The 23,396-nt window shown below is 41.0% G+C and overlaps 1 protein-coding gene across 1 annotated transcript in view; it reads left to right on the top strand.

The window, feature by feature from the left end:
- Positions 1 to 12,117: 12,117 nt before the first annotated feature.
- The window catches only part of UBXN4 (UBX domain protein 4), a 29,925-nt gene continuing 18,646 nt past the window's right edge, over positions 12,118 to 23,396 (top strand). The window contains exons 1-5 of the mRNA XM_043894257.1: positions 12,118 to 12,369; positions 18,778 to 18,880; positions 21,437 to 21,465; positions 22,132 to 22,250; positions 22,894 to 23,068. Of these exons, the coding sequence (XP_043750192.1) occupies positions 12,288 to 12,369; positions 18,778 to 18,880; positions 21,437 to 21,465; positions 22,132 to 22,250; positions 22,894 to 23,068 (508 nt within the window). The 5' untranslated portion in view covers positions 12,118 to 12,287. The remainder of the gene's footprint in view (positions 12,370 to 18,777; positions 18,881 to 21,436; positions 21,466 to 22,131; positions 22,251 to 22,893; positions 23,069 to 23,396) is intronic.

Genomic DNA, 23,396 nt, shown 5'->3' with positions numbered 1-23,396 from the left:
AGGAAATCAACCCTGAAAGGACCGATTGAAGGGACTGATGCTGAAGTTGAAGTTCCAATACTTTGGCCACCTGATACGAAGAGCTAACTCATTGGAAAAGACCCTGATGCTGGGAAAGATTGAGGGCAGCAGGAGAAGGCGATGACAGAAGATGAGATGGATAGTCGGGATGGATGGCATCACTGACTCCATAGACATGAGTATGAGCAAAATCCAGGAGACAGTGAAGGACAGGGAAGCCTGGTGTGCTGCAGTCCATGGGGGTCACAAAGAGTCAGACATGACTTAGTGACTGAACAACAAACTGGTCTCCTAGCCTCCACTCTTGTTCCTACATCTGCACAGAGCCAGAATGACGTAAAAGGTAACCAGCTTATGTCATTTTCTCCTGCCCCAAATCCCTCAATGACTTCCTCAATACTGGTTTACAAAACTCAGTCTAGCATCCATCTCTGATCTGTTCTTCCCCTCTACCTGGCATGTTTTGCTCTTGACCAACTCCTTTATCTTTCATAAAAATGTCATTTCAGCAGAGAGGTCTTTATGAGCCACCCAGTTTAATGTCGCCACCCAAACACAATCACTTTATCTCAATTTTCTGCATATCATCCCTTCAGATCTTTTGTTTATTTTGTTTCTACAACTAGAATATGAATTCCATGAGACCAAAGACCTTACGTTGCTTGTACCTTTATTTCAAAGCACCCATTAATTGTCAACAAATATTTTTCAACTGTTTAAGAGGCTCAGGAGAACCCTGGCTGTTTCTCTGTCTGGAGATCTCCCACTATGTGATGTCAGGGGATGGGAGGCAGCTGGAGGAGAAGCATAATTAACGTCTCTGGCTGTCTTGGCACTGAATTCCTTAATAGTTGAGGTAAGGTAGGGGCTGGTCTACAAAGGCCAACAAAACACTCATATTTTGGCTCCTGCAATGTCAAATCAATACAAATGTCCTTGAGTTACTCCTCCTTGGTTGCTGTCTAGATTATCCAACATTTCATTTTTGTGGTCATCTGTCAAATTTAAACCTTTCAAATACCCTTCCTGTATTTGGGAAAATCTCATATACAAATCTTTCTACCCCGAAATAGCAGCTAGGATGACTCAATTCTCAGCTTCACTTTTGCTCAGAAAAGCTGCACCCCAACATGGCTGTGTTCTGGACATGGGATCTGGGGCTCCACCAGCCACATTCACATCCAGAAAAATCTAATCAGGAAGAGAACAGGGGAGGAAGCAGGCTGTACATAGAATCCCTCGTTGTAGTTGGATTGTTTCTGTGTGCAATCCCAGGAGATTTCAAAGCTGCTCCGTCTTGTCCTCCTGAGGGTTTGTAAGCAGATAACCTTGCATTAGTTACTTTTCTGTTTAAACTCACTATTGTGGATTCTGCAGTCTGCACCACTGTTATCTTCTACCTACTAGGACATACCATTTGGGATCTCTGTTTCCTTGAATCCTATGCATGCTTCACCCATAAAGACTTATGTGGTTACTCAAGTCCACTGAGATAAAAATAACATCTGATGTTTACTGAACACTTGTATGTAGACACTGTTCTGTTTATAGCACTTAAATTTATAAAAAACCCAACTCAAGGTAGTTGAAGTAACCAAGGGAATTTATTGGCTCAGGTATGGCTGGATCCGGGGACTCTGCAATATCATCAGGATAGACTGTCTTCATCCACGGGCTCTTCTATCCTGCAATATAACATAGTGTGACTTATTTCATTTTGATTATATACTATCAAGTATTGTTGGTTATCTTCTCACGTAAACATCTGATCCCAATTCCTGGAGCTGTGCTATCCAGAATTGTAACTACATGCCACATGTAGATAGTAAATTTAATTAAATTATTGAATAAATTAATTAAATAAAATAGAAATTCAGTTTCTCAGTTGTACTAGCCACATTTCAAGTGTTCAATAGCCACATGACTTTTCACTCTCCAAAATCTTTAATCACCTCCCAGGTTTTGGATGCTCTGACCCTTGCCTATCTACATCTCTAGACTTACCTGGCTCTGGCCCTCTCCATTTTAGGTTCCATTCACAATGGACTTCCCTAAGTTCCTCAAACATGCTATACTCTCTTGTCTCTGGGTTCTGTAAAGTAATGATCTTCTGCTAGATACTGGGATTCTCCCCATTTGTGGTTAGCTATTCAGCAAACTGTGGCAGGAGGTGGATGTCTTTTTTGCTGGCATGTGCCAAACTAGGTTTTCCAGCCCCCTGCACCTAGATGCACTGTGATTCTGAGTTTTGGCCAATGAAATTTAAGTAGAAATGATGCAAGCCCTTCTGTGCTTGACCTCTTCAGTTCAGTTCAGTCGTTCAGTCATGTCTGACTCTTTGCGACCCCATGGACTGCAGCATGCCAGGCTTCCATGTCCATCACCAACTCCCGGAGTTTGCTCAAACTCATGTGCATCACGTCAGTGATGCCATCCAACCATCTCATCCTCTGTCGTCCCCTTTTGCCCCTGCCTTCAATCTTTCCCAGCATCAGGGTCTTTTCCAAGAAGTTAGTTCTTCGCATCAGGTGACCAAAGTATTGGAGCTTCCCCTTCAGCATCAGTCCTTCCAATGAATATTCAGGACTGATCTCCTTTAGGATGGACTGGTTGGATCTCCTTGCAGTCCTTGCAAGGGACTCTCAAGAGTCTTCTCCAACACCACAGTTCAAAAGCATCAATTCTTTGGTGTTCAGCTTTCTTTACAGTCCAACTCTCACATCCATACATGACTACTGGAAAAACCATAGCTTTGACTAGATGGACCTTTGTTAGCAAAGTAATGTCTTTGCTTTTTAATATGCTGTCTAGGTTGTCTAATACCTTCTATATATATGTATATTAGACATATATATATATTCTAATATATATGTTGTCTAATACCATCTAAGAGATTCTTCCTGCTCTGGCTAATCAGAGTGGGGGCTAGATTATCAATTACCAGTATCACCAGAAAGCTTGATACAAATGCAGGCCCTCAGGACTTCCCCAGAGGTCCAGTGGCTAGGACTCCACACTCCCAATGCAGGGGCCCTGGGTTCGATCCCTGGTCTGGGAAGTAGATCCTGCATACGGCAACCAAGGATCCTGTGTGCCCCAGCTGAGATGGGGCACAGCCTAAATAAATACGTAGTGTTTTTAAAAACTAAGCTTAAAAAAAAAATGCAGAATCTCATATCCCATCCCAGGCTGACTTGAATCAGAATCTACATGGTTTTGTTTTTAATAAAATTTCACTTATTTATTTATTTATTTTTGACCGTGCCAGGTCTTCATTGCTGCACGGGGCTTTTCTCTAGTCATGGTGAGTGAGAGCTGCTCTCCAGCTGCAATACATGGGTTTCTCATCACGTGGCTTCTCTTGGTGCAGAGCCTGGGCTATAGGGGGCATGTGGTCTTCTTGCAGCTTGTTGACTCCGCGGTTGCAGTTCCCGGGATCAGAGCACAGGCTCAGTAGTTACAGCATGCAGACTTAGCTTCTCTGTGGCATGTAGAATCCTCCCTAACCAGGGATTGAAACTGTGACTCCTCCTACATTGGCAGGCAGATTCTTTACCACTGAGTCACCTGGGAAGCCCCAGAGTCTACATTTTTAACCTGATTTCCAGGTGATCTGTAAACTTTAAAATTTGCATGTTGGCTGCATATGAGTTCAGTCAGTTCAGTCGCTCAGTCGTGTCCGACTCATTGCAACCCCATGAATCGCAGCAAGCCAGGCCTCCCTGTCCATCACCAACTCCCAGAGTTTACTCAGACTCATGTCCATCGAGTCGGTGATGCCATCCAGCCATCTCATCTTCTGTCATCCTCTTCTCCTCCTGCCCCCAATCCCTCCCAGTATCAGGGTCTTTTCCAATGAGTCAACTCTTCGCATCAGGTGGCCAAAGTATTGGAGTTTCAGCTTCAGCATCAGTCCTTCCAATGAACACCCAGGACTGATCTTGAGGATGGACTGGTTGGATCTCCTTGCAGTCCAAGGGACTCTCAAAAGTCTTCTCCAACACCACAGTTTAAAAGCATCAATTTTTCGGCGCTCAGCTTTCTTCACAGTCCAACTCTCACATCCATACATGACCACTGGAAAAACCATAGCCTTGACCAGACGGACCTTTGTTGGCAAAGTAATGTCTCTGCTTTTTAATATGCTATCCAGGTTGGTCATAACTTTCCTTCCAAGGAGTAAGCGTCTTTTAATTTCATGGCTGCAATCACCATCTGCAGTGATTTTGGAGCCCCAAAAAATAAAGTCTGACACTGCTTCCACTGTTTCCCCGTCTATTTCCCATGAAGTGATGGGACCAGATGCCATGATCTTAGTTTGCTGAATGTTGAGCTTTAAGCCAACTTCTTCACTCTCCTCTTTCACTTTCATCAAGAGGCTTTTTAGTTCCTCTTCACTTTCTGCCATAAGGGTGGTGTCATCTGCATATCTGAGGTTATTGATATTTCTCCCCGCAATCTTGATTCCAGCTTGTGCATCTTCCAGCCCACCGTTTCTCATGATGTACTCTGCATAAAGTTAAATAATATAGAGGGTGCCATAAAGATCTCTGGGATGCCAGGGAAAGGGAGAGCCACTGATGGGAGAATTCAGGAGTTCTTGAAGGAGTGGATGGAGCAAAGCCCCTTACACAACCACCCCCTTTTACCTCTGACTAACATTCATCATGAAGTCAATGGGAAATAACCCTGAAATAACTGAAATTTGTAAGTTATACAAGCTATCCATAGATAACTTGTGGATTGTTTTTGTCCCACATGTAATTTCCCTTCTGCCTGGAACATTTATTCTTCCCACCCTACCCTCCACCTTCTGTTTACTTGTACTCACAGTTCACATCTCACATCAAATATTTCTTCCTTCAGATACCCTGCTCTTCCTCGAGAGCTCCTTAATTCTGTCCTCCAGACTAAGTCACTTCTGCCAGTAATAGCTTGAATAATATCCTGTGCTTTCTCTTCAAAGCATTAATCACAGTAGTAATTGTGTAATTGGCCAATTAGTTCCTTAATGTTTTCTATACATCAATATGTAATCAGGGCAGGAAAAACATCTAAGGCTCTGTTACTAATACATCCCCGGCCGCCACCAGTGCCTTTCTCAGTAAATATTTGTCTTATGATTAAATGGAGAAATGAGCCGACAAGTCAAAAGCCTTGAATCCTGAAAGGCATGTATATACATTTTCCTCAAGTATGGTTTTGGAAGGCAGGCAGAAATAATAGCTAACATTTGTAAAGCAGTTAATTACTATGTGCCAACTACTTGCACTTATAAGGGTTCTTATTTAATCATCACAATAGCCCTAAGTGGTAAGTTCTATTATTACCTCAGTTTACAGTGAGGTAACTGAGGAAAGGTTATTTGAGAAAGAGGTGAGGAAATTTGCCCAAGGTCACAGAGCTAGTGAGTACTGGCTGTATACCTCAATCAAACAGCTGACTCCCGAGTTCATGGGATTAACCACTTCAGTTACTGCCTTAAGCCTTGTCAATGTAATGACTGCCATTAAAAAAATTCTTTTTTTTTTTTACTTAACCGTAGATGATTTAAGGAGAAGGAAATGGCAACCCACTCCAGTGTTCTTGCTTGGAGAGTCCCATGGACAGGGGAGCCTGGCGGGCTGCTGTCCGTAGGGTCGCACAGAGTCAGACATGACTGAAGCGACTTAGCATGCATGCATGCATTGGAGAAGGAAATGGCAACCCACTCCAGTGTTCTTGCCTGGACAATCCCAGGGACGGGGGAGCCTGGTGGGCTGCCGTCTGTGGGGTCGCACAGAGTTGGACACGACTGAAGCGACTTAGCAGCAGCAGCAGCAGATGATGATTTAAAATGTGCCAATTTCTGCTGTACAGTAAAATGCTTCAGTTATCCATATATATACATTATTTTCCCTTATGGTTTATCACAAGATACCGAATATATTTCTCTGTGCTATACAGTAGGACTTTGTTTGTTCTATATATAATATTTGGCATCTGCTAACCAGAAACTCACAATCCCTCCCTCCCCCACAAACCCTCCCCCTTAGCAACAGGTCGTCTGTTGTCTTGTCTGTGTGGACTGCCATTTTTTATTTGTCTTATTTACCTGGATCTATAGGAAGAGTCAGGAGTACCACCCTATCTTTACTTCTGAAAATGGAATTGTTGTGAGTGAAGCTTACAACATATTCAAATATTTCTTCTTTCCTTTTTATATTTTACGTGCATCCATAATCCTATTACAGCAACTAAATAATTCTCTTTGTGGTCTGTTGTTGTTCAGTCTTAGTCGTGTCCAACTCTTTGTGACCCCATGGACACCAGGCTTCCCTGTCCTTCACCATCTCCCGGAGCCTGTCCTTTGAGTCCATGATGCCATCCAACCCTCCTGTCTTCTATCATCCCCTTCTCCTGCCTTCAGTCTTTCCCATCGGACATGACTGAGCGACTTCACTTTCACTTTTCACTTTCATGCATTGGAGAAGGAAATGGCAACCCACTCCAGTGTTCTTGCCTGGAGAATCCCAGGGACGGCGGAGCCTGGTGGGCTGCCGTCTATGGGGTCGCACAGAGTCGGACACGACTGAAGTGACTTAGGAGCGGCAGCAGCAGCAGCTCTAGCCATTAGGTGGCCGAAATATTGGAGCTTCAGCTTCAGCATCAGTCCTTCCAATGAATATTCAGGATTCATTTCCTTTAGGATTGACTGGTTTGACCTCCTTACAGTCCAAGGCACTCTCAAGAGTCTTCTCCAACACCACAGTTCAAAAGCATCGATTGTTTGATGCTCAGCCATCTCTACAGTCCAACTCTGACATCCATACATGACTATTGGAAAAACCATAGCTTTGACAAGATGGACCATTCAGCAAAGTAATGTCTCTGCTTTTTAATATGCTGTCTAGGTTTGTCATAGCTTTTCTTCCAAGGAGCAAGCATCTTTTAATTTCGTGGCTGCAGTCACCATTTGCAGTGATTTGGGAGCCCAAGAAAATAAAGTCTATCATTGTTTCCATATCTATTTGCCATGAAGTGATGGGACCAGATGTCACGATCTTCATTTTTTGAATGTTGAGTTTTAAGCCAACTTTTTCACTCTTCTCTTTCATCTTCATCAAAAGGCTCTTTAGTTCCTCTTGGCTTTCTGCCATAAGGGTGGTGTCATCTGCATATCTGAAGTTATTGATATCTCTCCCAGCAATCTTGATTCCAGCTTAGACTTCATCCGGCCCAGCATTTCACATGATATACTCTGCATATAAGTTATTAAATAAGCAGAATGACAATATACAGTCTGACATACTCCTTTCCCAATTTTGAACCAGTCCATTGTTCCATGTCCGGTTCTAACTTATGCTTCTTGATCTGCATACACGTTTTTCAGGAGGAATGTAAGGTGGTCTGGTATGCCCATCTCTTTAAGAATTTTCCACAGTTTGTTGTGATCCACACAAAGGTTTTAGCATAGTCAGTGAAGCCAAAGTAGATGTTTTTCTGGAATTCTCTTGCTTTTTCTAGGATCCAACGGATGTTGCCAATTTGATTTCTGGTCTGTAGATGAATGATTATGCTTTCCGTAAGCACTTTACTTTTTTACACTTCCCCTTTTCACTCATGAAAAAGCAAGGACAGAGACTGTTTTTTTACCTTTACATGGTTTTTTTTTTTTTTGGTTTTAATATAAATAGCTTTGCAACATGAAGTCATACAGCCTCCCCTAGTGGTAAACAAGTGAAAATTTCCATGGAACAACAAATATCCTTTTTTTTAAAGCATGGTGTGGGATTTTATAGTTCAAGCTTCAGTAAGAAATACACTCTGGTTTCTTTTCCAAGCAATCATAAAGGACTGGCAACTTACTACTTTCTTATGAATATCCAAATATACTTGAGTGACCAGAGTTAAGAATTCAGTTTGTGACGGGTTTTTATCTGTGCAATTTGAAATAAAAACCTTTGTAGTGGGGAACTTTTGGCCTCATGACACTAATAACTCATTCAGTCTGCGAAGAACAGAAGGCATTGTGGGCGATAGAAAATTAAGTCGAGTTGCTCCTTCTCATCTTTTGGAGGAAAAAACCCATCAACCCAGGAATTTAAATATATATGAAATAAAATGTTCGCAAGATAAAATGGCCATGAGAAACTACACTCTTCTTCCAGCTGTGCCCCCTTCCCTGACCAATTGTCTTTCAGTTTCTTAACTGGAAGCTGGTCTGAGCAGGTTGGTGAGACAGCAGCCAAGGAGGTTTGTTCATGCATGCCTGCACACATTTTGATGCCAACTCAATGTGTACAGCCGGCAAACTCAGATATCTGTATGCCAGCGAGGAAGTAAATGAGTGGGAGGGGCTGTGGCAAACTAAAATGCACATGACTTTTATAAAACCTTGTGCAAGCACAATAATATTGGGACATCAGTAGAGTCCATGAGCTCTAGCATAAATGCAGGACCAAAGCATTCCAGGATCCCACGCTATCAAGATATGAAGCAAGTCAGTGGTCCTGAGCTGGGTAAAGGGCCATGGGAACTGTTGGCAAATCTGAAGCAGCAGGTAGTGATACATCACAGAGAAGAGCTGACAGATTCAAGAGGTGGAAGGTGAGAGGATTTATGGTCAGCCAACTGGGAAGGGTCCCCATCTCAGCCCAGAATCACTGTGAACCATCTCTGTATCTTTGATGGCTTGAAGACGGACTTTGAGAATTCACACTGGTCAAGCTGTCATGAGGGGAGGTTCTTCCAATGGTCAGGGACACACAACTGAAACCTGGCCTTCCTCCTCATTGCCTCTGGACCTGGGAACAGGCCTGGTATCTACGATCCCTCAGAAGAGCTCATTGCAATAAAACCCACTCTTTTTGCACCAAAGAAGCCCATAAATCCTTGGAGTCCAGGATGATGTGGGGTGTTGGGAAGGAAAACAAGATATAACTCATATAACTCAAGATATAACTCACAGTTTGCCTGCTATACACCAATAAACTTCTGGTTTTGTGGGTGTGATCATAAAACTGAGCTGTAGCTTTTCATCAGCAATTCAGGTTCATTTGAAAAATAGGGCTGTTGCCATTTCCTCCAAAAGACCATCCCTGTTCTTCCCTTCCTCTCGATAATACCCTAGACACTGTTCTTACATTCTGCCCAAATCAACACATTATATGTATGTTTCTTCCAGTGGCTAGACTTTAAGCTTTTTGAGAACAAAAATAGTATCTGTCAATCAGTCAACAAATAGTTCTATTCCAGGCACCTGGCCTCCAGTCTGTCCCATGTGAGCACTCAAATATGTGTTGACTGAGAGAAAGAGAATTCCAGGCAAGAGGAACCAATGAATAAAAACAGAGACTGCGAGGACCATGGCCTGGACAGTGGATACAATGTTCTGGTTGGCCCATGGACCTCAGGTGGGGAAATGGAAGAATGAAAGTTGAAAAAGAAGGTTGGAGCCAAACTGTAGAGGATTTTGAACGTCGAGCTACAGAATTTGTACTTTATTTTTAGAGGTACTACAGAGCCAGTAAAGTTGTTTTCCATTTTTGTTTTGTCATGCTGGACAGCTTGTGGGATCCTAGTTCTCTGACCTAGGGATCAAACTGGCGCCCCCTGCAGTGGAAGCATGACGTTCTAACTAACTACTGGACCTCCGGGGAATTCCTGAGCCTGTAAAGATTTCTAAGCTGAACAAAAATGCTAAAAATAATTTTGGGGAAAGTTGGCTATGACAGCACTGTGTAGGATGGACTGGAGAGAAGTCAGAAAGAGCAGTAAAGAAAGTTGTGTGAATCTCTCAAGCAACTGGGGTTCTGTCTTGTGGGGGTTCACAGAGAGAAGATCTGCTTCCAGGAAGTTCATCAGGGAGTAAATTACGTCTCTAACAACGCTGGTAGAATGCAGGGGTAACCGAGGCTTAGGATGATCCCGGGGATATTACAAGCAACAGTATCCAATTTACAGAGTAGCCTAATCTATGAGGACAGTTATTCTCTCACAAGATAAGACTTAAGTCATCACAGACCTGAGTGCTTTCCATATTCCACTCTACCACTCTCAAGAGTGTCGGCAACATCATTCCTCTGGCCATAGCAGACCGGGCATTGTTTGCACACAACCATATCTAGCAAAGAAGGGTTGTACTTTCTTCCATGGGTCTCTTTTTTTAAGGAAAATTTCTCCTAGAACTACCCCCCCGCCCCTGCTACTTCCCATGAGGTCCTAACTGGCTCCAAGGGGAGGCTGAAAAAACAAGTATCTAGCAGTTCCCCTCTCAGTGGGGAAACTCTGCCAGCAAAGAACAGTGGGGAGTGTGGCAGAAGCATGATTGTTGGGTGGGCTATCAGTGAAGTAAGTAAGTGAAGTCGCTCAGTCATGTCCGACTCTTTGCGATCCCATGGACTGTAGCCTACCAGGATCCTCAGTCCATGGGATTTCCCAGGCAAGAATACTGGAGTGGGTTGCCATTTCCTTCTCCAGGGGATCTTCCCGACCCAGGGATCGAACCCGGGTATCCTGCATTGTAGGCAGACGCTTTACCGTCTGAGCTACCATCAGTAGAATTTGCCATATATTTCATATTCCCTCCCATCTTTCTGGGCTTCCCTGGTGGCTATTATCTATTCTCTGCTTCTTTTTTTTTTTTTTTTTTTACAAAAGTTTATTCTTAAATGTACAATAGGTTCCGAGACAACACTGCATTCTAGCTATAGGTGGGAACAGATATTATGGTAGGGAATCCAGGTGTTTAAACAGGAATGGAACTAAGGGTTATCATTCCTCAGGCACAACGAACAGCTTACTTTTTGCCAGATTTTTTAATTCCACGGGTGGCCAGAGGGCCTTTCTCAAGGCCTTTGCTTTTAGCTCCTCGAGTTTCTTCTGCTTCTTCTTCTGCTTCTGCTTGAATGCCTTATCTTCCTTGTCCATCTCCTTGGCTTGCTTCTTCTTTTTTTTAAATTTTTGTATATTTATTTTTATTTAAATGTTTTTGACATGGTACAAATTTAAGAGTTACCGCAAGTTAGCTTCATAATTTATATAGTGTAATGTAATTATTATTGTATTGATAGTTACCTCTATCATGTCACATAATTATTTTTGGGGGAGGGGTGGGAATAGATAAGATTTTTCTTTGCATTTGATGTTTATAGTACAATATTATATTCTATTGTTGGTGTTGTTTAGTCACTTAGTCATGTCCGACTCTGTTGTGACCCCATGGACTGTAGCCCGCCAGATTCTTCTGTCCATGGGATTTCCCAGGCAAGCATACTGAAGTGGGTTGCCATTTCCTTCTCCCTTGGCTTGCTTCTTGGGCTGCTTCAGGGGCTTCTTGCCACCTTCGGGGCCCAACATGGCGCCTGCCACCCCTTCCCCAGAGGCTTCCACCGGAAGCCCTGACTTAACTTTTGAAAGCAGCTGTGGCAACAGCATAGCTAAGTGTTTTGAGGTTTGTAATGATCTCTAACCAACGACCTTACTCAAGGTCTGCGTTCAACCAAAAACTCCCCTCAGGTACACGGGCTGTATGGTATTACAGAAGGTGACTGTTGTATTTCTTTTCTTCAAGATCGAGCTGATAAATTAAGTTCAATAGATGTAGTAAATCCCTACAAACCCCATTAAGTTTCATACCGAGAGACACCCATCCTATTACACAACAGCCATTAATCATAATAGAGAATTACATCGTCGCACTAGGCAGAGTTCCATCCAGGGCGAGGATGATTTCCTCCTTATGTAAGGTCTCGAAAATGCCAGGAAGGGTATCTTCCGATGAGTAGCACCATTTCTACTCTTTATAGAATATGAAGTGGCTCTCACGGTCGCCCCCTTAGCCGTACCCGGCAAACCACAATTAACATTTCCTACAATATTAAAGGGACCAAGCCAAGACTACAATTCCCGTCATGCACCGGGAAGGCGCCACCGACGCGATTTAGCGATTAGTCATTCTTCCCTACGCCTCCTCCCATTTCCGGGACTGCAGCGCCTGGCGGCCTCGCGGGCACGCGCACGCTCCGACTTGCCAACGAGACAAGGCACGGGGGCGCGGCGCTGACGCCGACGTGTGGCGTCACGTGTCGCGGGGTGCGCCTCGCCTGCGCGCTTGTGCGCGTCCAGTGGGCCGCTGACGGGCTAGAGCGCCTGTGCAGAGCGGGAGGCGGGGTGCGGACCGGCTGGCGCTGCGGGGCCGCGGAGCCAGGCGACGGAGAGGGCGGGGCCAACTCCGGGGCCGCGGCGACAACACACCGAGCGAGCGCCTCGGCCGGAGGGCAGCGATGCTGTGGTTCCAGGGCGCCATTCCGGCCGCCATCGCGTCGGCCAAGAGGAGCGGCGCAGTCTTCGTGGTGTTCGTGGCAGGTGAAGGAGGCGAGGGCCCGAGATGTAGCAGGGACACCCCCTCCGGCCTACCTCCAATCCCAGGGGCCCCCAGCCTTTCCTCCGGGCGCCGAGAGGCCCGGCTGCCAGTCCCTGGCGTCTCAGCGCTTCCCCGTCCGTTTGGAGTACACTTGGCCTGACCCCCACCGCTGGCTTTTCCCGGCCCCCCTGCTGGAGGCACTGTCCCGGCCTCGCCCCCGAAACGCGCTGAACCCCGCCGTCTCCCCTGTGCGGGGCGAGGGGACGGGTCGAGCAGGCCCTAGGGCCGCCCTGCTCGCTGTGGAGCCTGACTCCGCGCCGCCTGCGGAGTTGGCACCCGCAGACCCCCACCGTCGCCTCCTGGCGCCCCCGACGGAGTGCTCCAGTTGGAGAGACTTTAACTCCCGTATAGTTAGTGTGTAGGTGAGGAGAGAGACGGGCCGTAAGACAGGCAGTTTTACTTGTAATTAGTTGTGGACTTTCAGGAAGAAAGCTGTGTCATCGGTAATCAACAAAGAGAAACCACCTGATGTTCACTGTTACTGGCTTTCGTGTGTTCCTGAAACGTAAACTTTTGAGGTCTATATAAATTGGATTTTTTTTAATGCCATAGGAGTGGAGAATCTAATATGAAATGATTTGATGCAAGTGGATTGTTTTTTAACCGTTTGTTTAGAAGTAGACACACAAGCATTGATTCTTTTTATTGTCTTTCTAGTAACACAGATACAGTTTTAGAATGTGTACTAACTCATCTATTCTGTGTTGCTCTGGGTTATTTTGCTCCGTATTTTATTATTGCAGTCTTCTAGATTTACAGTAAACTTGTGCCTCTGTGAAGTTTTGCTGATCCTCATTACCTGAACCGAATTAGTATTTGCGACTACCGTTAATTTGAGGTGCATTATTTCAACTATTTGTGTTTAATAACGGTTTGTTCATTATTAACTTATGGCTTGGAAGGCTCGGTAATAACTCTATAGCTTTATGCACTGTAGTGAAGAGCAAGTTGCTGAAATAGGAGTTTCACATTAAATTTGAAATTTTAAATTGTTTTAAATTAAACAGTTGCTGTTTATTAGAAGAGCTGGAGTAGTTCAGATTCTTTTATGCTGTTTTTTTAGAGTTATATTTCACATAATAAGTAACTGCTGTAAACCTGTAAGAAAATAAGTGGATTAAAAAGGAAAGTTTGGGCTTCCCAGGTGGCTCAGTGGTAGAAAATCTGCCTGCCAGTGCAGGAGACGCAGGTTCAGTCCTTGATAGTGGAAGATCCCACGTGCCACGGAGCAATTAAGCCCATGGGCCACAAGTACTGAGCATACACCCCGCAGCTACTGAAGCGCCCCGCTCCCCGCCGCCCGCCGCCCGCCGGCCTAGAGCCCGCGCTGGTCACTTAGAGAAGTCACCCAATGAGAGGCTTATGCACTGCAACTAGAGAGCTACTGCCATAGATAAATGAAATCCTAAGAAAAGGGAAAGGAAAACTGATGATACTGAATATGCTCATTAAGAGTGCAGTAATAGTTGTAACACCATTTTAAGTTGTGTTTTTCACATATACGCTCAATTGATCCCGCACGTTGGTAGAACAGGGTTTATTTATCATGCCCATTTTATCGATGAGGAAACTTAGGTCCACAGGGGCTAAGTGATGTACACCGGTGTCACAAAAAGAATATGTATCTTTTCTTGACAGATTTTTTTTTTTTATCAGCTTCCAAAAAACTGTCTTTTTTTGTTTCTCCAGAGAAAAAAACAACCATTGTACAGACAGACCTTAGGTAGTTATACAACAGACCTTAAGTAGTTACTGAAATTGGTGTAGAAATCAGGAAATCTATGAAGTCTTTATAGAGTTTGTTACAACCTCTCTGTTTGTGCCCAGGGGTGGAGCTCTCACCTCCTGCCTTAGAAGAGGACAGGAGGAACTTTTCACCACGGCCTGCCGGGGAAGTCCCCAGTAGTCATGTTTTTAAACAGAAAGCACACTTGATCAGTGTCCAAAGGTTCCTTGAAGGCACTCTTGGACTAACCTGTTAATTTGAAAGAAATGCTAGGTTTAATTAACAAACATTCAGAAACCCTTTTCGAAACAGTAGCGCTAATTATTACAATAGAAAAATAAAAGTTATCGGTCTTTGGGGCTTTGCGTCTATATATAATATATACCTTCTTCAATTTTTCAAGTTTTTCTGATGAGCATGTATCATGTAACATATGTTTTTAGAATATCAGTGACTGTTGAATGTTTGCAGGAGGACTATTAGCAGTCTGTGGAAGAAGTCGCTTCCACATCGCTTGACCCATTCAAGTACTGTTAGTTTTCCTAGAGTTTTAGGAAGTTAGTCTCCAAGACTAGATAGAGTGTGTAGACAGTGGAGTCATGAAATTGCAACACTTACAGCTTTCTTAGACCTTTATTCTTTTTTTAATGTATTTATTTAGTTGTGGCATGCAGGTTCTTTAGTTGCAGCATGTGGGATCTAGTTCCCTGACCAGGGATCGAACCTGGGCCCACTGGATTGGGAGCGTGGAGTCTTAGCCCCTGGACCACCAGCAAAGTCCCTAGACCTTTATTCTTGACTTTGAAGAGTACAGTCAGAACTGATGATTTTTCTTCGATCTGAGACCTTGACAGTAATGTGCCGGCTCACTGGAAAATTAAAAGGATAGCATTTTAGTTGGAAGGAGTGGTCATAAATGTATACTTTGGTTCATATAGCCACTCAAGTGGGAAACATTTTAGGCAGATTGTTTATATTATAGTGAAATTTTCATGGATGAATTAAATATGTGGGATTAATGTTAAGAGACTGGAGAGGTTGCTAGTTAAGTCAAACAAGTATTTTCAAAGTATTATAGGTGTGTAAATTGCAAGAAATAAAACTGAAACAGGTTTTGATTCTTTTCTTGGGAATGTACAATAATTTGACAAGCATTCTGAAGCAGAGGTGTCTTGTCACTGACTAGACAACTAAACACTGGTCATCGACTAATGGTTCTATTTGGCTAAAATCTCCTTGACCAACACTATGTAATGCCGCCCCCCCCCCCTCCCCCGTTTGGTTTGGTTTGGTTTGGTTTGGTTAAAATAGACTAAAAAGCCATTTAGGTTTAGACCAGTTGAGTTTTTCTCTGTTGAAATTCCTGGTTATAGAGTCTGCAGCTGCTTCTGAGTGTGTACTGCTCTTTTTAAGTGGCTTTACTTTTGGATACTGCTGATACCGCCAAGAATGTAATGTTTTCTCCTGAAATCTTTGGCCCATCTAACTCCACAGCATAGTTCATAATTTGATTTAAAATAAGAAAGTAAAGATTCCAAAGTTGGCAATTAAAAATCTCACCCAGTAGAGCTAAGGTTAACTCTCATTATGTAATTCCATTCAGTCTTAACATCTCTGTTGGTCAGGCAGCTATTGCTGCCCTCTGCTGAATCATGAGCACACATTGCTAGTGGAGATGGAGCCCTTGAGAATATGCATCGTACAACCTAGGTGAGGGAGTGAAGAACATCAGCCTCAGGAGTGGCAGGTCATCCTTCCAGCTGCCTACTTGACATCCCCATTTGGATGCCTCACAGGACTCTCAAGCCTGAAAGTATTACTGCTTGAATCTGTCCCCCACCCCCTGGTTCTACTGCTAAGTAAATGGCGCCACCTCACATCCAGTTGGATAAACCCACGCATGGGAGTCATCTTTGGACTCAACTCTTCAGTCTCATCTTGTTCCCTGGTACCTAGTGTTCGCAACACTCCTAACCGTACAGCCCTTTCCTCCACAGAAACTCCTCCTGCTTGGTGAACTTTTCTGGCTTGTGGCATGGTTTACCTCTTCCATCCTTTAGGTCTTACCTTAAATATCACCTCAGAGAGGGCTTCCCTGACCAATTTTAAAGGGGTCTGTTTTTTTTTCAAAGCGTTTCTTACCATAATTATAGTTTACCAAACAAGTATTTTTTTTAGATTTTAAGCTCCACTGAGGGCATATAGTATCTCATTTGTTTTATATTTAGTTAGCACAGTGCCTAGCAGAGTATAAATGTGAAGTAAAATAGTGAATGTATGAAAGAAAGAATGAATAAAAATAACCCCTTACACCTCACAGCCTTCTCTAAGTGTATTAAGGATGTTCCTCTGTAGCTATTTTCTAGGTTGATAATCTTGTCATTTACTTGGAATTTTGCATCTCTCGTCACCCCCATAGTGTCTGAAGATATGCTCAGAATGATCTCATGGCAAATGATAGTTTTCCTGTCTGCTGCTTCGACATCTAGGCGTCTGCTAATGGGCATTCTTTTAGTCTTGGTCTGTGCATGCATTCTATCCCTGTCTACTTTTCCATGGCCATATTTCTCAAGCCCCTTATTACTGAATATTCCTGAATCTCATTTCACAAAAGATGTTTTCAACCGTGTAGCATTAGTCAGGTTTTGTAGGCATGCCAAGATCCTATACCAGAAATTTAGTTATTCATTCTACAAAATACTTTTTGAGAGCCTGCTCTACTCCCAAGTATTTACTATATATTAGATTCTGTTGTAGGTGTTTGAATTATATCAGTAAATAAGAAGGAAAACAATTCTTGCCCTCATGGAGCATGAGATCTAGTGGAAGGAGACAGACAACAAACAGTAAACATGATAATAAGTAAAACAAATAGTCTATTAGAAGGTTATAAGTATTACAGAAAAGAAAGTGGGAAGTGAAGAAGCTTTGGAAATATCTGGAGTGTGTAATTTTATTTTTGCTGTGATTTGTGGCTTGTGGGATCTTAGTTCCCAACCAGGGCTCAAACCTGTGCCCCTGTAATGAAAGTGCTAAGTCCTAACTACTGGACCACGAGGGAATTCCCTGCTCTGACTTTTTAAAAGGAAGATGCTGCGTTAAGAGTAGACAGAGCAGGGAGACCAGTAGGAGGCTACTGTAATCATTATGTGAGAATTTGATAACTTAAGTCAGGGTGGTAGCAGTGAGAGTGTTATGACAAAGTCATACTCCAGATATATTTTGGAGACAGCATCAGCTGAAGGCAAAAATAACTAAACTTTTTGGTCTGAGAACTGAAAGGATGGTGTTATCAATACCAGATAACTGAGATGGAGAAGACCAAGGGTAGATTAAATTGAGGAAGGGGAACGCACATGGGAAGAAAACAACTTACAAAAGAGTAGGTATAGAAAGATCTCATTTTTGTAAAGCGAAAAAGTGTGATCAAAAACATAGCTCTGCTAACCTTCGAAATATTTTTCAGTGACTTAACTCTGGTAAGTTTCCTTTGCCCATCAATAAATGGTTATGCCAAAATCTAGATGTTACAGGTCTAAAATGGAAATAATCTCTTGATGGGTGTAATTTTTAAAATATTTTATCACTGAGTATTGCATACAGTATATTAAGTAAAATATATTCAGTGAACAGCTGGATGAATTTTTACAGATGATACACTTGTGTAAGAGATAAACGTTTCCTATCATATGACATCGCTTATGCAGAATCTAAAAAAAATGATACAAATGAATTTAATTACAAAATAGAAATAAACAGAAAATGAATTTATGGTAACCGGGGGAGAAGGGTGAGTAGGGATAGATTGGGATTGACATGTATACACAGTACTGTATTTAAAATAGATAACCAATAAGAACCTACTGTATAGCACAGGGAACTCGGCTCAGTTTTCAGTAATAACCTAAATGGGAAAAGAATTTGAAAAAGAATAGATACAGGTATATATATAGTTGAAAAACTTTGTTGTACACCTGAAACTAACACAACATTGTTAATAAAATATATAAATATATATATAAAACATTTCCAAGATCCTGGAGGCTCCTTCATCCTCTTTCCCAATCAGTAGTACCTCCACCAAGGTAGCATGCATGCATGCTCAATTCTATCACCATAGATTAGTTTTGGATCAGCATACCTTTTATAACTGGCATACCTCTTAACAAAAGGCAGGTGCAAAACTGCAAACAGAATCACCTGGCTTCTGTCTACCTTGGAGGGATTCTGGAGAGTAAGTGGTGTGTGTGTGGAGGACATTAAACTCAACAGAAAGATATTACGTAAAGGAAAAATATTGTACCTTTGTTTTCTAAAATCAATGGTACAAAAGGCAAAATAGACACATTTCTGCCCATGACTTCTAATTATTGTGATAATATTTGCATCATAATTTGGATGTCTTCATTTAGAAACACTTTGTATAACCTAAATACCAATATTTTCTTTTTCATTACTTTTTATTAATGTTAACAGTCACTTCATTTATGGAAAAAGTCAGTTTTCAAATTTGGTCAAAAATAGTATTTGTGGGTTTATATTTTATTTGAAGTTCCAGATTTACAGGGAAAAGAATCAGCAGATACTGGCCTTATGCTATAAGAATGCTTGAAATGTTTTACAGGTGATGATGAGCAGTCTACACAAATGGCTGCAAGTTGGGAAGATGAGAAAGTGACGGAAGCATCTTCAAACAGTTTTGTTGCTATTAAAATCGATACCAAAAGGTTTGCTTATGTTTTACTCTTGCAATTTAAAAAAAAATTTTAACCATTGTCTCTGGTTGTGATTTATGATTTATACTTTTGGACTATAAGAATGTTGATTTTTGTCTAAGGCATGTTGAGGGCTTATAGTCTGATTGCCATTTTTCAAATTTCTCCTTATATCTTATTGAAAAACCGATAAATTCTTGGGACATACACCAGTAATGCAAAGGAACTGTGATCCTCAGATTCTAAAAACTTGGAAGTAATTGTAAACAATATATTAAATATCTCTGAAAGGTTATAACCACTCTTTTGGATCGTGTTTTTGAAAATGGAGTCATTTAATTCAGTAAAAATAAGAGCATTTATAGGCACATCATAATACCTGATAACCACAAATCTGTTTCATTTGTGAATATATCCCTCTTCCCCCATTAAATTTGTGTGTGTGTGATGGAAAATTTCAAGCATACACAAAAGTGTTTGAGTAGTGTAATGAACACTGCCCCCCCCCCCACCTTGTCAACTACTTTGACAGCTATCACCTCTTGTTAGTCTTGTTTCATCTTTTCCCCCACCCATTTTAACCCCATCCATTTCAACTCATCCCATATAATTTTGAAATAAATCTCAGTCATCATATCATTTCATCTATCAGTATTTTGGTATGTCTCTGAAAGATAAGAATTCTTGATTTTTTTAACATAATACTTCAAAAATTAATCTTAATTTCTTAATATCAAACATCTACCAAGTGTTTACATTTTCAGTTGTTAAATCAGTCAGGTTTTATTATTAATTTAATTTATTACAGTTTGTTTGGTTCAGGATCCATAAAGATCTACACATTGTGATGTGTTGATCTCTGTCAGGTCTGTCTTACTCTGGAGGCTGCTTCTCTGGATCTCCCTCTTTGTCTTTTTCTTTGCAGTCTGTTTTTTGAGAATCCAGGTGTTTTGTTGCATAGTTTCCTGCAGTATAGGTTTTGTTCATTGGAGTCCTGTCAGTGTCATTTAGTTTGTCGCTCTGTCCTCCATTTTCTGTAAATTGACAGTTGGATTCAGGTTTTTTTTTCCCACTTCAGACTACTTAGATGGTGGTGTGTCTTCCATTCTTCTACGACAGGGTACATAATGCTCTGTTGTTTGTCTTTATGATGTTAGCCACAGCCATCAATGATGAATGCCTGGAAATACTAGCAATTTTAAAGTGGTATTTCTGTTCTTTTGGTATTGATAATATCAAAATGAAAATTACTGTCAACATTAAAATAGAAATTTACCTGTAAGTTTGTAAACTTTTTATTAAAAGTTTTTTTTTCATTAATAAAACATGAAGCAAATCATAGTACAGTCTGCTTCACAGTAGTTACTGAACTATACATTTATTGAGCTATAATCATCTTTTTTTTTCTTTTAAATAGTCTATAATATCATTGATATTGTCCATTCTTTTCCAGAAGCACCTTTTAGAGTCAGTAATGGCAGGAGGGATGTAGGGTTTTGTTGGGAATGTGGGAGAAATGAGAATTTCAGAATTGTTGTGATTTATGTACAGACTAATATATCTAGCATTTTTAAAAACAAATTTCTATTAGCAGATGCAGGAGTACTTGTGTATAGTGTTGGTTGATGGTGGTTTCATTATGGACAGCGGATGGGCTCTAGTATGTCTTTTAAATTATGAAAGGTAAATTTAATTTATTAGATAATAAAGCTAACATTCTAGGAACATGTTAGTATATTTTTATTTATGGAGGTATCTTGCAATGAAAATAGATTGTGAGAAAATGTATCAAAAGTTTACAGTGGTTATAGCTGAGAAAGTAGGATTCTCGATAATATTTTTCCTTATAGCTTTCTTTTACATTTTCAGATGTTTTTATTATAATCATGTCTCAGATTTGGAAAAAGACAAAGCAAATTTCTGGTTCTTTGAGGCATGAATTTGGTTCTTGGAATTACCTATATTTATCAGTGTCTTTTATTCATGTTATAAAGTCTCTCCCATCCCTGTCCCTAACCACTCAGTTCTCTTTGGAGTAAACCAAATCAGGAGAATACCATTGTTTTCCTCTCCCTGTTTTTTATAAAAATGATAGTAGTTTGACATACTTTTTTTTTCCTCTTTATAATTGCATGATTCATCAGTTTTTAACTGGTGGATATTTAGGTTGTTTTGAGTCCTTTCATATTACAAAGTATTGCATTATCACTTGCACAAGTAATTCATAGGTATTGATATCTTCTTATTACAAGCTACAATATTGTATTCAGAAACACATGCTTCTGAGGAAGCAACATGGCAGATACTAAGGTCATCTTTAGGTACCACATCTGACCACTAGTTTGTGGTTTGCAAGAGCACGTGTCTCTCTAATTTGAAAATTGTAAACCGAAAATGGTCTGTGAGATAAGGAATACATTTTTCCCCTTTCAGTTGATAGCTATGAAAGGAACTTGTAGTTTCAGGAAAATACTTGTAATTGATACAGTACATTTTTATAAAAACAACTCAGTATTTGGGAAATATTTACATTCATCTAGTGATTTTTTGTTTGATTTTGTTTTACAGTGAAGCCTGCCTACAATTTTCACAGATCTGTATCCTTTCCATGAAGAATCAGTCGTATATATATGAATATTGCTTGAGGATTCACCTTTCTTTTGGTTGATGCATGACAATTAGAAATTATTAGTTTTTATTTAGGAACTGATGCATTCTTGTTTATTACTAAGTGTCCTTTAAGACAGTGCACTGTATCATATGGGGTCATAGGGAGTTTGTTGTGGGTTGTTTTTTTTTTTTTTTGACTGTGAGGTGCAGCATGTGGTATCCCACAACCAGGGATCCCAGGGATGGAATCCATGCCCTCTGGAGTGGGAGTACAGAGTCTTAACCACTGGATTGCCAAGGAAGTCCCCTTCAGGAGTTTTTTAAAATTGTGATTACTATAGCTGGAAAGCAATGTGATGCAGTTGGAATGTTATTTAATAAAAGTAGCTGGCAAGAAATATAATAGATATAAAAGTCATGATAGAGGGGAACGTAATGAGTGTTTTCCACTTAAATATATGTGATAGAAATAAATCATAATTCATGTATCACATGTACTGCAGGAATAGTGATAAACTAGTTGAAATTACTTTGTAAACAGGTTAGCTTATTGTGAGATTCACAAAGATTATTTTGCTTTTTTTAATCAGTAGTGTTTAATAAAATTATTCCCTTGTTTCTCATGAGTTGTTAGACTTGATAGCACTGTGCAGATCCTGTAGTGTGTGTTCCATCCAGTTTTTTTATTGGAGACAGTGGAATTCCTTTGGAAGTAATAGCAGGAAGTATTTCTGCAGATGAACTTGTTACCAGAATCCACAAAGTCCGGCAGGTGAGAAGGAACAGAATTGGTTCTTTGTATAAACACTGGAAAATGATCTGTCAAGAACTTGACATTGGAATATTTTTGGAGTCACTCTAAATATTCAGGAACTAGCCATGCTATTAAACTTAAAAGATAGTAAGTACTGTCTTTCTGGACTGATTTTCAAAACCACTTTATGAAGTTAGAGGTGCCTATACATGAGTGACTTCTTATTCTCCCTTCCCTTTTCCTCCGTCACCCAACCACACAATGTAGTCACTATTACTTTGTTGCAAGAGAGTATTGCTCTCACATTAAGGTCCTTAACAGTATATTGCTTGACTTGTTTTACGGATCTTACTCAATTTCTCACTTCCATCCACTTTGGGCATATGGCTAATACAACTTGTAACCTTTTTCCTTGAATTCACATTTTAAGAAAAATCAACAGTGTGCTTTAAAAATCTTTTAATGCTCTTGTCACCTAGCTGTTGAATTCCATAATGTGATTATGTCATGTTTAGGACTATACATTTTACATTGATTTACTAGGAAGGTTCAGTACTTCTCACTTCTGTGGAGTACAGATTGACTTCCTCATTTTTGGTCTCATATACCATGGTAAATTTGGATTCTTATCTGTAATTAAAATCTGTTTTTTTTTCCCTAGATGCATTCATTAAAAGGTGAAGCATCATTGGCCAATGGCAGCCAATCAGAAGGTTCAGTCTCTACTCCATCTGCCTCATTTGAACATAACAATACTTCTGAAAACTGTCAGTCCAGAAATGTAGAGCTCTGTGAGACGCCATCCTCTTCTGATACAAAGTCAGATTCTGCAACAGGTAATTTTTAGTGTACCCTTTTAGGTACACTAAACATCCTACTTCACTTTGAAGACTGTGGATTAATGTTTTTAAAAATAAAAATACTGTATTTTTCCCCTTCACATTCACTTAATTTAAAATTTACAGACAGTTTTAGATACACATGTTTGTCATTTAGTGGCGGAAGAAGATAAAGTCAGTGACTGTGTCTTTCAAACCCAAATAGGTAACAGTCCAGAACAGCTGATAGTAGTAACTTCTGCTACTGTGCTATATGGTTCAGGGACTGTCATTATGACTCTCATCAGTTTTGTAAATCTCTTCTCAGCCAGAGGATTTTGAAAGG

Source organism: Cervus elaphus, chromosome 33 (genome assembly GCF_910594005.1).
Source record: "Cervus elaphus chromosome 33, mCerEla1.1, whole genome shotgun sequence".
Classification (NCBI taxonomy): domain Eukaryota; kingdom Metazoa; phylum Chordata; class Mammalia; order Artiodactyla; family Cervidae; genus Cervus; species Cervus elaphus.
This window is presented reverse-complemented; position numbering and strand designations above follow the sequence as displayed.